Consider the following 13,213-nt stretch of genomic DNA (forward strand, 5'->3'; position numbering starts at 1 on the left):
TGGAGAGGGGGGGGTATGGGAAGTTGGACAGAGAATTTTTGGTTGTTATGTTCAAGAATAGCTTACAAAAAACTTACGAAATTCCAGAAAACTTACGAATGCCAGAGAAGCTGGTGGAAGGCAATGGTTGTAAGGATGTCAGCCCTGAGCTGCTTTGCTGTAGGGTCCTGAGATGTACTGCTTAACTTCCAAAGAAGCAAAGTCACCTCTTCCCAAAAATACTGGGGGAGCCAGAAATAAAAACTAGGAGAAAGAGACATTGAAATCTCAGTGTCCTAAAATGGGGAAGTGGAGGGAGGAAAAGGCACCAGTGCGAATGGCAGCTGCCTGGGAATTAACAGGGCAGGAGAAGGTACAATGTCCCAGCCACTGGGGAGCTTCAGTTAGTGTCTGCATCTTGGGCACGCACGGAGTCACCCGCTTGCCACAGGAAGCCAGTCTGCACTCACCCCCTGTTCCTAGAGCTGCTCACTGGAATGATGAGGAAAATTGGACTATTTGGAGATACCAAAATGCTCTTGGGTTTTGTTCATCTTCTAAATTATCTAACTTCATCAGTTTGAAGGCACCTTCATCTTACAGCAAAGTCAACAAATGAGTGAAGTAACATACCTAGCGTGCCTGCTAGCCCAATTTCTGAGTTGAAAGGAAGCTTTTCATTATTAGATTGAAATTCCAACAGCTGCCAAGGTGCTAAAGGCTTGTCCAGAGGTTATCTGACAGGTTTCACTGCTGGTCTGCCCCTTAAACCCACCCTAGGCTCACTTCTGGTTTTGTGTGCCATGCATTACCCGAGTTGTTCCAGAAGTTGGTAATGCAAAACTAGCAGATGGGAGAGGCCTAAGCATGGATACAGCAGAGATGGGATTGCCATCTTTTTCTCAGGCTTGTATTTTACAAAAAAAAAAACAAAAAACAAACAAAAAAAACCAAAACAAAAAACACAAAACCAAACAAACAAAAAAACCAAAACCCCCAAAAGTTCAAGATTTTGCTGTACCTGAGCTTACTTAATAAGACTGAAACAAGCAGTCTGACAGGTAAAACTGTTTCAGTATTTGAGTGTTTTTATAAAATTAGTCAGATGTTGAAGAAAAAGACTATCAACATTTCAGGGCATGTTTGAACTTCAGTCATTAATTCTGCTTCTTGTTTGCAGTCTGTGAGCATAAAGTTTTCTTTAAAGTGAAATTGCCAGTGTTTCACAGGCCAAACAAAATATGATTTTGTAGGTCATAGGATTGACAAAATTTTAAACAAACAAAACCCCTTCCCTTTGAGTCTGATTCATAGTAGAAGTCTAGCTTAGGAAATAATTTGAAGGAAGACATAATATGATGTAAATGTGTAAATCAGTGTGCTATTAATAGCAGAAACTTATTTGGAGTACAATTTTGTAGTTCTAATAGCACTCATCCTCCTAATGAATATTGTATATGAGACCATGTTTTTTCCGTAGCAAAGCAGACATGTCGCAGGATTTAGCTTGTGTCTGGGGAGGCTGTAATCTGCTGTTTGGTGATGTGACATGAATATTACCAGTGATTTTATATATTAAGATGTCTGACTACACAGAAGTCATTTGGTCAGACAGCATCTTTTAATTATTAGCTGGAATCTCCCTTTCTTGGATAGACCACCAGAGAACACCCTTATCTTTTTTTATTAAAAGTAGCATGGTTTCTTTTTTGGGTTTTAGTTTAGGGGTTTGGATTATTTGTTTGTTTGTTTGTTAGGGGCTTTTGTTGTTGTTTTTTCTCTTTTGAGATTTTGCAGAGATGACTAAAAGGCTTTGGTTGGAACTGAGATATGATCTCCATTGATATTTATTTCATGACCTGGCAAGAAAAAGTTGTGGAGGAGAAAGGCGATCTAAACTGAATGGCTGAGATAGTGAACCTGGCAATGCTTCAGGCACTGGGTATCTCTGTACAGAAGTCAATTGTGATCCCAGTGATCTTGCAGTGGTAGCACCCTTGGAAGTGAGCTATCCTCATCTGCTGTTGGAGGGCACTCATGGGGTACCCATGAATGCTACTGTGCTAGTCACCCACTGTGAAGATAACAGATTTTATCCCTCTCTGGAGCAAAATGCTAATATTACAGGATTCCTAAGTGGTTTGGTAGAGGAAATGAGGAACGATTGCCTCACATTTACTTTTAAGACATGGGTAAGAAGCTAGATAAGCAGGTTAAAAGCTGTCTTGTCAAACAAATGAACAAAAATGTCTGATCTTTGGTGCATTGGATGTGCGAGGAGTTGAAGATGGAGGGCAGGTGTACACACAGTGCAGCGGTGGCACCTGCCTGGACAGAGGCTTCCAAATAATGCATTTGCTATCAGTCTCTCTTGTCTTTATTGTTGATTTTTTCAGTTGTTGAAATAAGTCAAATTGCAACTGTTACTGTGTTAAGTGTACAATCTGGAGTTTATAATAATTCTCACTGTTTTTGTTGAGCTATGGTGTTCTGTTCACCCACCAGAGGGAGATGCTTTTTACTGGATTATATTCAATTTTTTAAAAATTGCCCATAACATCCTAGCTACATCACAGTGAGTTATGTTAGTATTTGATAGGTAACTCTTGCCCTGTGCTTGTGTAGCGTGGCTCACCCCCAAGGAACCCCAAAGCATTTTACAGGCCTGGTACCACATGAAGGCACACAATGCACGCACAGGAATGGCTTTCACCCACCACTGCTGTGCAGTCGCTTCTTGGGTGAAATGTAACAGCTGCTTGTCAGCACGCTGTAACACTCTATGGTATCTTGAAAGGAACTGAATAGCACTGTGGCAAATTGAAACTGGTGAGACAATTTAAGAAAGTATAATTACCCAATAAACACAGTTACACAGACTGGAGTTTGGCCAGGAGACTGAACTGTTCTTGTGGAAAGTGCAGCAGGATCTGCGATGGTCAGAAGCAGTCGGGACTTCCAATGTTACATTTCTCACACAAAATCACCTCCTCTTTCCCAGTATCTTCCAAATGTTGTTGCTGGAGGGTGAGCTGCTGGTGCAGTGGGGACTGGAGGAGCTGAGCACCAGGCACAGCACTCCCAGCCCTGTGTCCTTCTCTCCCATGCAGGAGCTGGGCAGGCAGCATCCTGCTTCACTCACAGAGGTCTGGTGGGATCATGGTGGGCTGGTACAGCTGGCAGCCAGAAAAGCTGCTTTGCTATTTGGAGAGGAGGGTTTCATTGTAACTGATGACTTTCATTCCTCCTGGGCTTGGCAGCTGAGTACAAGGATGGGACAAGGAGGCTTGGCAATAGAAGTGTCCAAAGCGTGCAGTTTTAAGTGACTGATTACCTGCGTATGCCAATTTCCTTATTCCTAGGGTCTCTCTCAGCCTGATATGTAATCCTCTTCCAGTAGAGCTGCTCAGAACGTCAGCATATTCTGCAATATACACAACTGTCAGTTGCCTAATCCTGAGCCAGCACATGTGTTAAGCACATGCTTCTTTCAGCAGAGGGAACACACTTGGAAGCTGGCTCTAAGCATAGAAAAATTGCTCCCCAGGCAACTTTGTTTGAAAAATTCTGCTATTTCCTTGCAGTTGTTTTCATGTATTTGGTAGACTTGCATTTACCATCTCTGGAGTTATCCTTAGTGTGATGTCTTGTGCTCCCCCCCCTCCACCTCCCATTTCCTATTCCCTTGATAATATTAGAACTTTAAAAGCAGAAGAAAATACAAGCCTGCTCCTTGGTGCGATTTGACAGCCTGTCCTGAATATACTGAGGGTTTGGGTCTTTGTCTCCTTCTTTGTGACTTACTCTGTAGAGGTTTGCTAAGGAAAACAGGGTAAAAATCCTGTAATTGCTCCAGCCCCTATCTCATTTCTAGTGACCTTACAGGCCACACTTCTTAAGTAAAGTTGATGGCCCATTGGCTTTGGGAATACTTTTGCATGAAAAAGGTATCCAAACTATGGTTTTAGCATCACCTTGTTCATAAAGTTCTGCAATTTTATTTCATGACCATCTTAGCCCAGTTAGTTTCCTTTATAGAACAGGAAATTAAAGGCAGAACTAATTATTACAGGGGTTTAAGGAGCTATGTGCCCATTGAGGACCATGGTCTGAATGTGGGGAGGAAACTGGAGTAACGCTACAAGTTGTTAAGGCAAATCCTTATATTGTTGGTAAGACCTCTGCTAGAAACAGTCCCAAAACATAAACGGCTTCTATATTTTTTTACTGAAAAAGATTGCTCCTCCATGATGCAGTCATCATTTATAAAAACAGAAAGCCTTGTCCGTAAGTGGTGTGACTGACAGATCAAAACACAAAAGCTTCCTGATGCTGTTGTGTGGAACATTATTCTTATTAATTTTTCATCTAATCTAAATGATTATATCATCATGTGACAGCAAACCACAAGAATTTTTTCTTACAAGTTAAGTAACGTGAAGTCACTTAGCCAAGCAAAACCCATTGTGCAACCAGAGTAATTTATAAATGTCAACCTTAATTTGATGGTAGTATGAAATTGTAACTTCTGCAGACATGGTGAAAAAAAAAATGTTTCTAAAACTTGAATGTTTCTACTTAAGAAGGGGCATTTCACAGTAATGATGCAGAAATGTACCACCTACTTGTTGGAGGCAGAATGACCTGGTGTGCCCCGCTACAGGATCTACTGAACAGAAACTCAGCTTTCTGTTACAAATATGACCTTTGACAATTTTCCTGTAATTTGACGTTGCTAAATTCATGTGCTATTGCACCAAGATTTGCACTTAAATTAATCACATACATAAATCAGTTGCATGTTCCTTTCTCTAGTCATTTAAAAAGAAGTGAAGAGATTATTTGTCTGTGTGGTTATTTCACGCCCATCAAGTGGGAACATTCACCGGCTTGCAAAATTGGATGCTTGTTGTCTTTGATTTCTTAAAAAGTAACTAGCCTGTTGTCACAGACTGGCTCACCAGATCACTTCCCCTTCATTTGCTAGCACCAGCTCTGAGCAGTGATGAGTCCTGTTCAGATGTACAGGTGTAGAGCATCCAAATATTATGCCGAATATTTGCTCAGCAAATGAAAAGACAATATTCCTCTGGTAAATACATTCTTATCACTAGTCAATGTTAAACATCAGTTCCACGAGACTGTTCAATAATCTATGTATGAGCAAGACTGGACAGTCATGTTCTCCACAGGCATGGTCAAACTGTCAAGGTCAAAACAGGAGCTAAAAGCAAGGGAGGCAACATATTATTGGCAGAAGGCTATCGGATAGGTCTCTGAACTGTCACTCCAGAGAAATGAAACGCTATTGTACAGGTTTGTTTTCTCTTTCTCCTCGAGGCACATTTTCAATAAAAGCAATGCTGGTTGGTATGAGATGTAACAAATCACAAGGAGACAGGGTGAGTGAGCCAAAACCACCATACTCATTTTAATTAAGACGCTTTACAGCTAGTTTAGCCAGAGCCTTTCCAGTTGAAAGGCTAGTTGCTAGCGCAGGATCTAGCCCCTGAATTTGCAAGGGCTGTTGAAATTGGGCCGGGGTGGCACCTGTTGTGATTTTCCACGGGGGCACATACCAGCCTTTGGCGGCATTTAAAGACATGATAATGGTTTAATCCTTCCTGTTCTGCCTTTAATCAGCAGTGGGGGCTTAGCTCTGACTGTACTTCCAAGACTCCATAGGAAACAAAAGGAGAGCTGCTGAACACAGGGGTTTGGTTTTGGCTGGTTGTTGGCTTTTTTAGGTGTTTTTGTTTGGTTGGGTTTAGGTTTGTTTGTTTGGGTTTTTTTGGGGGGGTGTTGGGGGGTGGGGGGTGGCTGTTTCTTTTGTGGGTTTTGTGTGTTTTGGGGGCTTGTTTCTCCTCTTTTGCTTGTCCTGTAGCTTTTCTCCATTGATTTCATGCAGGCCTGGAGTGGATGGGGGATTATATATGGGTAATGTAACGAGCTGACAGCCGACCTTTTCAGACACATTGCTTCATCCGGCCATCTGTTTGGTTAGGAGGGAAGGAACAGGAAGATTTCTTACTGTACAGATATATTAAGAAAAGTCAGAAAATTGGACATATGAAGCTTTATATTTTCCATTTATAATACAGTAGTTTGATAGCAGCATATAAATCACTGAGAACACTTTAAAACGGAGTTCTGGCACTCCCACTGCTTAAAGTAGCATTGTTATTTATAGATATTACATGAAGTCTGATGTTATGTTTAAGTGAGCGTTAAACAGTTCAGGCTGTTGTATTGTTGCTACGCACCGGAGAACCTCTGTCAAAGTGACTTTGGCACTGCCACATATCCGCCTTTCTCCCTTTGTCTTCCAAACCTTTCGCCAGTGTTTGCAGTTATCCATGTGCTCAGCGATGGAACAGCCTATTGTTAGTCTAACAAGGGCAAAGTCACACTGGGATTTTTGAAAAAGAAAAAAAGCCAGTTCTTTACCTTGCCTAAAACTTTGTTAAACATTAAACTAGCCATACCAAGGAGTTTAGTGAAAGCAAACACTGAGGGTTTGCTAAACTTAAACCTAATAAAGTAGAAAGTTAATAGTTGGGTACAGAGTGTTTGCTGTTTTAGAAAAGCCAGCTATGACAATACATAAGTGCAAATCAATGGTGCTTTAGAAGGTTTAATTAAAGAGAGTGAAGGTGAAGTGAAGCCTGCAAAACTCTGAGATTTGGCCACAGAGATAGTTTTATGACTTGTGAAGAACCTGAACATCTCTGGTACTCAGGGTAGGATAACTCCTGATGAGGTATATAATTATTATAAATTAGAAATAATTCTTATTAATTAGAATTTCTCTTATGTATTTATTGTGTTAACTTACTATATTTAACAGTTCTTCAGAGCACCCATGAAAGTTGCTGCACCCTGTCCCATTTCATGCAACAAAGGGATATACGTGGTGAGATTGTGTCATGAGTGAGGCAGCTGGAGTTGTTTCCTTTTCCCTCTCCATTTGACCATCATTTGCAATTAAAAATGCACATGCATCTCACCAGATCTCGAGCACCAGGGCACATCCCCAGCAGTCCTTGAGGACAGAGCTGCTGATGGGATCCAAAATCATGTATGTTAAATGTATAAAGCAAAGCGTAAAGCACAGATCACAGGAGGGCTCACACTGATTGCCAAGCATTGAGAGGTCTTTGCTTAGGTTGAGTGTAATATATATTTACCTTGTTAATACTGGTGTGCCCTGGTAAAAGCTTCTCATTGCAAGGAAAGACACCTGCATAAGTTTCAGGGCCTGATGTTTTTCTTTAGATCATGTAGTTGTGTTTCAGTCTGAAAGGTTTCCAAGGGAATAGAGAAGGGAAAGGAGAGGATGAGAGTAGTGTGGGAACTCTGAGAGTGTCCCCTTCCTCTCTGCTTGCAGAAAAAACATCTTGTCCAGCACAGGAGTTAACTTGCTGTTTTAAGTAGAAGGGATAGTTAGGAAACATCATTGTTCATTATAAACAAGAAAACAGACGTAATATTTGAAATTCTGTAGCTAAAAGAGGTGGAATATTGTTGGAAAAAAATACTGAAAATTCATACAGATTTGAAGTAGGAAAGTAATGGTAGTTTGTTTAAAAAACAACCAACCAACAACACTACAAAACAAACCAACAAAAATACAACCACCAACGAGAAAATGCTCTGCTCCATGGGTTTCAGTGGAAGTAATGAACCTTTGCTAAGATTACTGGAGTGTTAAAGGCATGTTTCTGGCCTATGGAAAGACACAAGTGGTCATTAAAAGCTGTCCTCAGGCTGGTGTTAAGATGGGAATGAAGAAGAAAAAAGACTGAGGCAAATCAAGTGGTCAGAAAGGGAGAATGATCTATGGTGAAAAAAAAAGAAAAATCTAATAGAACAACTGTAGGAGGTTTACAAAGAAACCAGAATAATAAATGTGGTGAAATAGCTATTACTGTACTTTACTGGTGTATTTTCTTTAGTAAGTGTATAGATCTAAAGGCACTGGAAGCAGAATCCTCTTCTTTAGGATGAAAAATCTGAACTGAAAGAAACTGAGTCCACTTCAGAACAGGGATAGAGGGGACTAATACTGTGCAAGACTAACGAGGTCTTAATGTTAATACCAGCAAAGAGAAAAATACCTCTTGAGAGAATTCTGTCAGGACAAATTGTGAACATGCGCAGAGAGCTTCCTGGCTTTACACTGGCCTCAAGAGATGGCAGAAGAGAGCGTTTAATAAAATGCTTTAAAGGTCTTGTTTTTCAAAGGCTTTTGAGCAGAAGGAAACATTTTCTGTCTTAGTTCAGCTGCTGATGGCATCTGTGGTCATCAATTAGATATTGTTCTTATCATAGTAGATCAAATAACAACGTGAATTTACAAATGACAGGTGAAAAGCCTTTTAGAACTTAGTTTTTGTCCAGTATCCAAAAATATTCTGGCAAATATAGAAATATCTGAAGGCTTAGGGCTTATTTGTTATTCTCCTTATTCTATTTGCATTGTGGCTGAGATCCCATGGGAGACCTGCAACTACTGGAAGTCTGGGCGTTGAACTCGAGTTCGCCAACTTCAGTGGAAGTGGAGCAGGTCCATTTGCCTTTGCTGGTCCTCAGCACTAAACGCCCAGCTTGTTTTTGCTTAGGCTACACCTCTTGCTTAACACAGTGCTAATTTGTGTGGTTTATAATATGGTTCACTGAAAAGAGTTTTTGTTTTAACAGAGGGTCATTAATAGACGGAAGTTATTCCTCAGACTGATGGACTGTCCCCTTCTCTCTTTTTTTAGTGCTTTGAATAATTCAGAAATGAATGATTTGTGTAACAACACTGAGAGAACGTTTATATAGACAAATTCTGCTCCTGGCCAGTAGTAATTTTAAAGTTGGGTAGTGTTCAGAAAAGCATAATTCATAAAAACAACATTAATGAAAGCTGTAATGAGACCAAAGAAAAGGGAATAATCGTAGTGTGTGTACTTTTTTTTTTCCTTTAAGCAAGCAGAAAGACTTTTTTTTTAACTACACAGTGCAAACAAGAGCTAGCAGATGTGTCTGAATAGGCTTTGGGATTCAGCAGATAACTCAAACAGAATTAACAATATACTAGAAGCTGCACTGCAATTTGATTTATGGCAAAAGCAGTCTTCAAACAGATTCAGTTTTAGTGTGTATTTTTGTCTTCTCATGAAATGAGACCTGAAAATTGGAAGGCCATGTGTGATGACAGAGGAGGAAAGTGCTATTAATCAAAACCACTTTTGTTCAGATCTTCAAAGCCTTTCTCCCACCTTTTCTATCTTTATCTGTTTCTAAGTTTTCAGTTTAGCAGGCATTTATAATCTAAATTGAACTACAGTAGCAGAGTGACTTGTTCAAGATCAAGTGCTTTTAGTCCTAAATATTTTCTGCTCAGGAATGCTGAATGTTTCTAGAATCAAGCTGTTATTTTTTCAAGATATTGCAAATTAATTAATCATATGTTAAATATGTGAAATAGAATCAATGGTTTTGTATTTAAAACAAACAAACAAAAGCCCAAACACACAACAAAAACCCCCTGATTAACTGGTATACTTTTTGCTACTTCAGATACTGAAAAAAGATAAAAAAAAGTCAGTCTTGAAATGACCTGATTTGAGAAAAGTTGATGAACCAGCCAGTTAGACCAAAAAAAAAAATAAGAGAAAAGTATGACTATATTGCTTTTTCATACAGAGAAAGAGTAAGCAAAAGTAGTTATTGAGCCCATATCAGTGCATTAATACCAAGGATAATTATACTACAAAAGTGTTGGTGTTAAAAAGGATTTCTTTTCCAGCTGTGTTGCCTTAGCCTACAAATATGCATGTAGAGGGGGAGTTTATTAACTAAACTTCACTGTACTGTTTTTATTAAATTGTGTAGTGTGTGAGTATCTTACTTCTGTAAATCACAAGGGCTTGGCATTTCTGTTGAATTTTCTGTGTATTCACTGTCACTTAAATTTATCTTCTCTGTGAATTAGTATGCACTTCCATTTGAGCAGGGAATGTAAAGTTTTACCTGAAAGGTATTTGCAACTTTTCTGTAGGGTGGAGGCTAACCAGCCTTGCATTAAGGGAGATAATGATAAACAATTTTTCATCTTTTCCCTGGAAGCTGACATGAAAGATGAGAGAGGAAGACTAGCACAAAGATTAACAGCTCCACAGACTATTTTTTTACAAAGCTACATACTGATGTGCTGACCTTGTGTTGGAGAGCTGCATCCATTGCAACAGAAGCATCATCCTGTACTCTCATGTCTCTGTCATTGCTTGGTTGTTTCTCTGAGCTTCTACACAGATCTTAATTTCACTTTTTGATTTACAAGGTTTAGTACAGCTGCACTAAAGTCAGGACACCAAGTAAACACTCATGGTTTCTCTTGCCTGTGGTTACAAACAAAACGCTATGGAAATGACGGGGTTTTTAGCATACTTGAAAAAGAAAAAGAATTCTCCACTTGACAGGAATAACTGCTCCCATAAACTCATGTTGCTGTAGCTTGTACGTTACCAAGGTACATATATCAATAGAGAAAGAAAAGCAGAGAACTGTTTGTTTCTTCATTACCCGTGGCAACAGTATTATCTGTGCCTTTTATTTTTGTAAATGCATTTTTTGTACTCTGTAAAAGCTTATGTCTGTTCTACAACTCTAAAGATCTGAGCACAAATGGGAGTGTGTGGAGGTACATGTTTCTGAAAGCATCAGGTTTTTATTTCAGTGTCATAACTTTTATAAAAAGGATGTAAACATGGCCTTTGGGGTGCTTCAGATTGGCAGTATCTAGTGATCTAGAATGGTGTTTAAATTTGATTTAGAATTACATTTTCCTTATACAGAACTGTATTTTAAATTCCTGTACATGTTGTATTGAATGCATACTCTTGTTTAATTTGTTAGTAATGGCATATGATCTATTGCACTCGCTGTAAAATGTTTTGAGTAGGTATGTCATGTTCTCCTGTCTCTGTTCATACACTGATATTCTTGGCTTCAGCTTTTGTATCTAAAGCAAAACAATGCCTTCACAGGTTGTGTATTCTTTCACCTAACTTCTTTAGTATGTGGAAATTCGTCCACTGGTTCTACAAGTTAGTCAAAAGCATTCTGTGTTATTTCACAGATGTTTCATGAAGTAGGTAGGACTTACTTTGTGGGGTAGGAGGGGAAAATAAGTGCTTTTTAATTGGTTCCTTTAAGTAGGCAGCTATAGTCTGGACAAAGATGTTAGGCAAATGTTGCTGGTTGCTTGTATTTCAAAATAATTTACTTGGTACTGAAAGGATGGTCTTCTAAATGCTTTTGGCATTCTTTCTCCAGCTCCTGCCAGTGGACGGCCATCAAACAGTATTAAACCACCTGGAACAACTGACCGGAGTGAAAAATTTGTGACAGCACCTCAGCTAAATGAGCAAGACACGTTGGTTCAGAGGGCAGAGCATATTCCCGCAGGAAAGCGTACTCCCATGTGTGCGCACTGTAATCAAGTCATTAGGTTTGTATCTATTCATCTCTGACAGCAGGGCTTTGTTTTACTTTCATGGTTTTTCATTCCTTAGTCACAAGTGTTTTAAGACTCTATTTCAATAACGCAGAACACTGTTTTCATGCATGGTTTATCTAAGAAAACTGAGAATGAGAGTAATGATGGAGGAAAACATTGTGAACTGCTAACAGTCACAGCCTTACAACCTGTTTTACAGAGAACCAGAAAGCTGGGTGGAGTAGAGCAAAAGTAAAACCAAAGAAAAGTAAGCAAGTCGGTTTTCACTTATACACCCATTCCAATAAAATTGAGAAGATTAGCAAATTGGAAACCAATGAGAGAGTATATTCTTGTAAAGACTAACTTGTCACAAATGTTGATTTATAAACTAGAATTTCTGATCAAGAAGAAGAAAAATAGCAGACTCCATTCATATAAGAAAAACAAAGAATAGAGGCTTAACAATTGCTAAGACTGTATTACTAATAATTTTCTGCAGTTAGATTTGGCAGGCTCTTTGGCCTTTGGGTATTACGGTAGCTAGTGTCCTTGACTTGTATGACATGGGTATAAAAGATTAAGCAACACAAAAACAAGTGTACCAAATGAGATTAAGTTAAATAAATTCTGCTGAGCCCCTAAGATATCCTATCTTTAGCCAGAATTTCATACGGAGGAAGAATTGAATCTAGGTTGCACTGTTCAGTCAGTGATTTCTGACAGTTAACCATGACTATCTCATCCAGGGAACTGTAATCACTTTTCATGTCAATGTGCAAATAATCCTGACTTCCATCTACCTTGCATTTTATTTCTTCTCTAAAATAGAGATTTCCTGGGATTATTGGGAGAAATATATTCTTTTAAAGTGTTTTCTTCCTGGTTCAGTTATCTGCATTGTTGAATTATAAGGGGAAAGTAAAGCATTGTAATACTCTTTTTTATTAATCTGTGTCCTAGTGAACAAAATAGTTTTGCATGTTTTCAGTGAACAAAATAAGAGAGCCTGCACTATGTTTCAACATGGTTAAAGAAAGAAACTTGTTTGATTAGAAAATTGAATTCTGAGAAATGAGGAGCTCTGAGCTAAGTTTAATTCAGAATAATAGAAAAATCATCTTTTCTACTTTGGCATTTTACAGCTTCTTGAGCCCTGGCTTGGATTGTGCATCAGAAGATGCAGCTAACTTGTCACTAGGTCTCTACAGATGAATTGAATCCAGCTTGCTTACTTCCCCTAGATTTCTGTTCTGATAGTTCACTACCAGTTTTGTTAACGTTGGGTTAATTTTAGAGGACTTTTTGCTAACTTATCTGTGATGTTTTGGAGAAATTTTTCCTACTTCCATTGCATATGTCAAGGTAATAAAAATTATATATGATCTCAGTCCCCTTGAAGCAATAGAAAAAATATTTATAAATTCCCAACATAGGTGTACATTTTTCTAATCCAGATTTTTTGCTTCATGGCAAAATGGAAGATTAATATCAAAAAGGACTACACACTTTTTGGATGAGATTCATCTGATTCGTTGAACAGCTTGTCCCATATAATCACTGTGTCTTTCTTTAGTATTCTGACTTTGTTCCCGGGGCAGTGGAGAGCTTTAGATTTGTGTCTTGTAAATAATACTTGAGCAACCATGCACTTTCCTTTTTGTTACTATAATTTCAGTTTAAAAATAAATACAAATGTAACAAATCCACTATATGCTGCACCTTTTAAGGCACCTGTGGTTCAGC

The 13,213-nt window shown here is 38.8% G+C and overlaps 1 protein-coding gene across 1 annotated transcript in view; it reads left to right on the forward strand.

Moving 5' to 3' along the window:
* Positions 1–13,213, forward strand: part of LOC104520633 (PDZ and LIM domain protein 5) — a gene marked incomplete at its 5' end in the record, with an annotated part of 88,739 nt that overhangs the window by 64,585 nt on the left and 10,941 nt on the right. Inside the window, one exon of the mRNA XM_029083606.1 lies at positions 11,305–11,479. Coding sequence (XP_028939439.1) covers positions 11,305–11,479 — 175 coding nt within the window. The remainder of the gene's footprint in view (positions 1–11,304; positions 11,480–13,213) is intronic.

This window comes from Antrostomus carolinensis, unplaced genomic scaffold (assembly GCF_000700745.2).
Source record: "Antrostomus carolinensis isolate BGI_N321 unplaced genomic scaffold, ASM70074v2 scaffold3520, whole genome shotgun sequence".
In the NCBI taxonomy this organism is placed as follows: domain Eukaryota; kingdom Metazoa; phylum Chordata; class Aves; order Caprimulgiformes; family Caprimulgidae; genus Antrostomus; species Antrostomus carolinensis.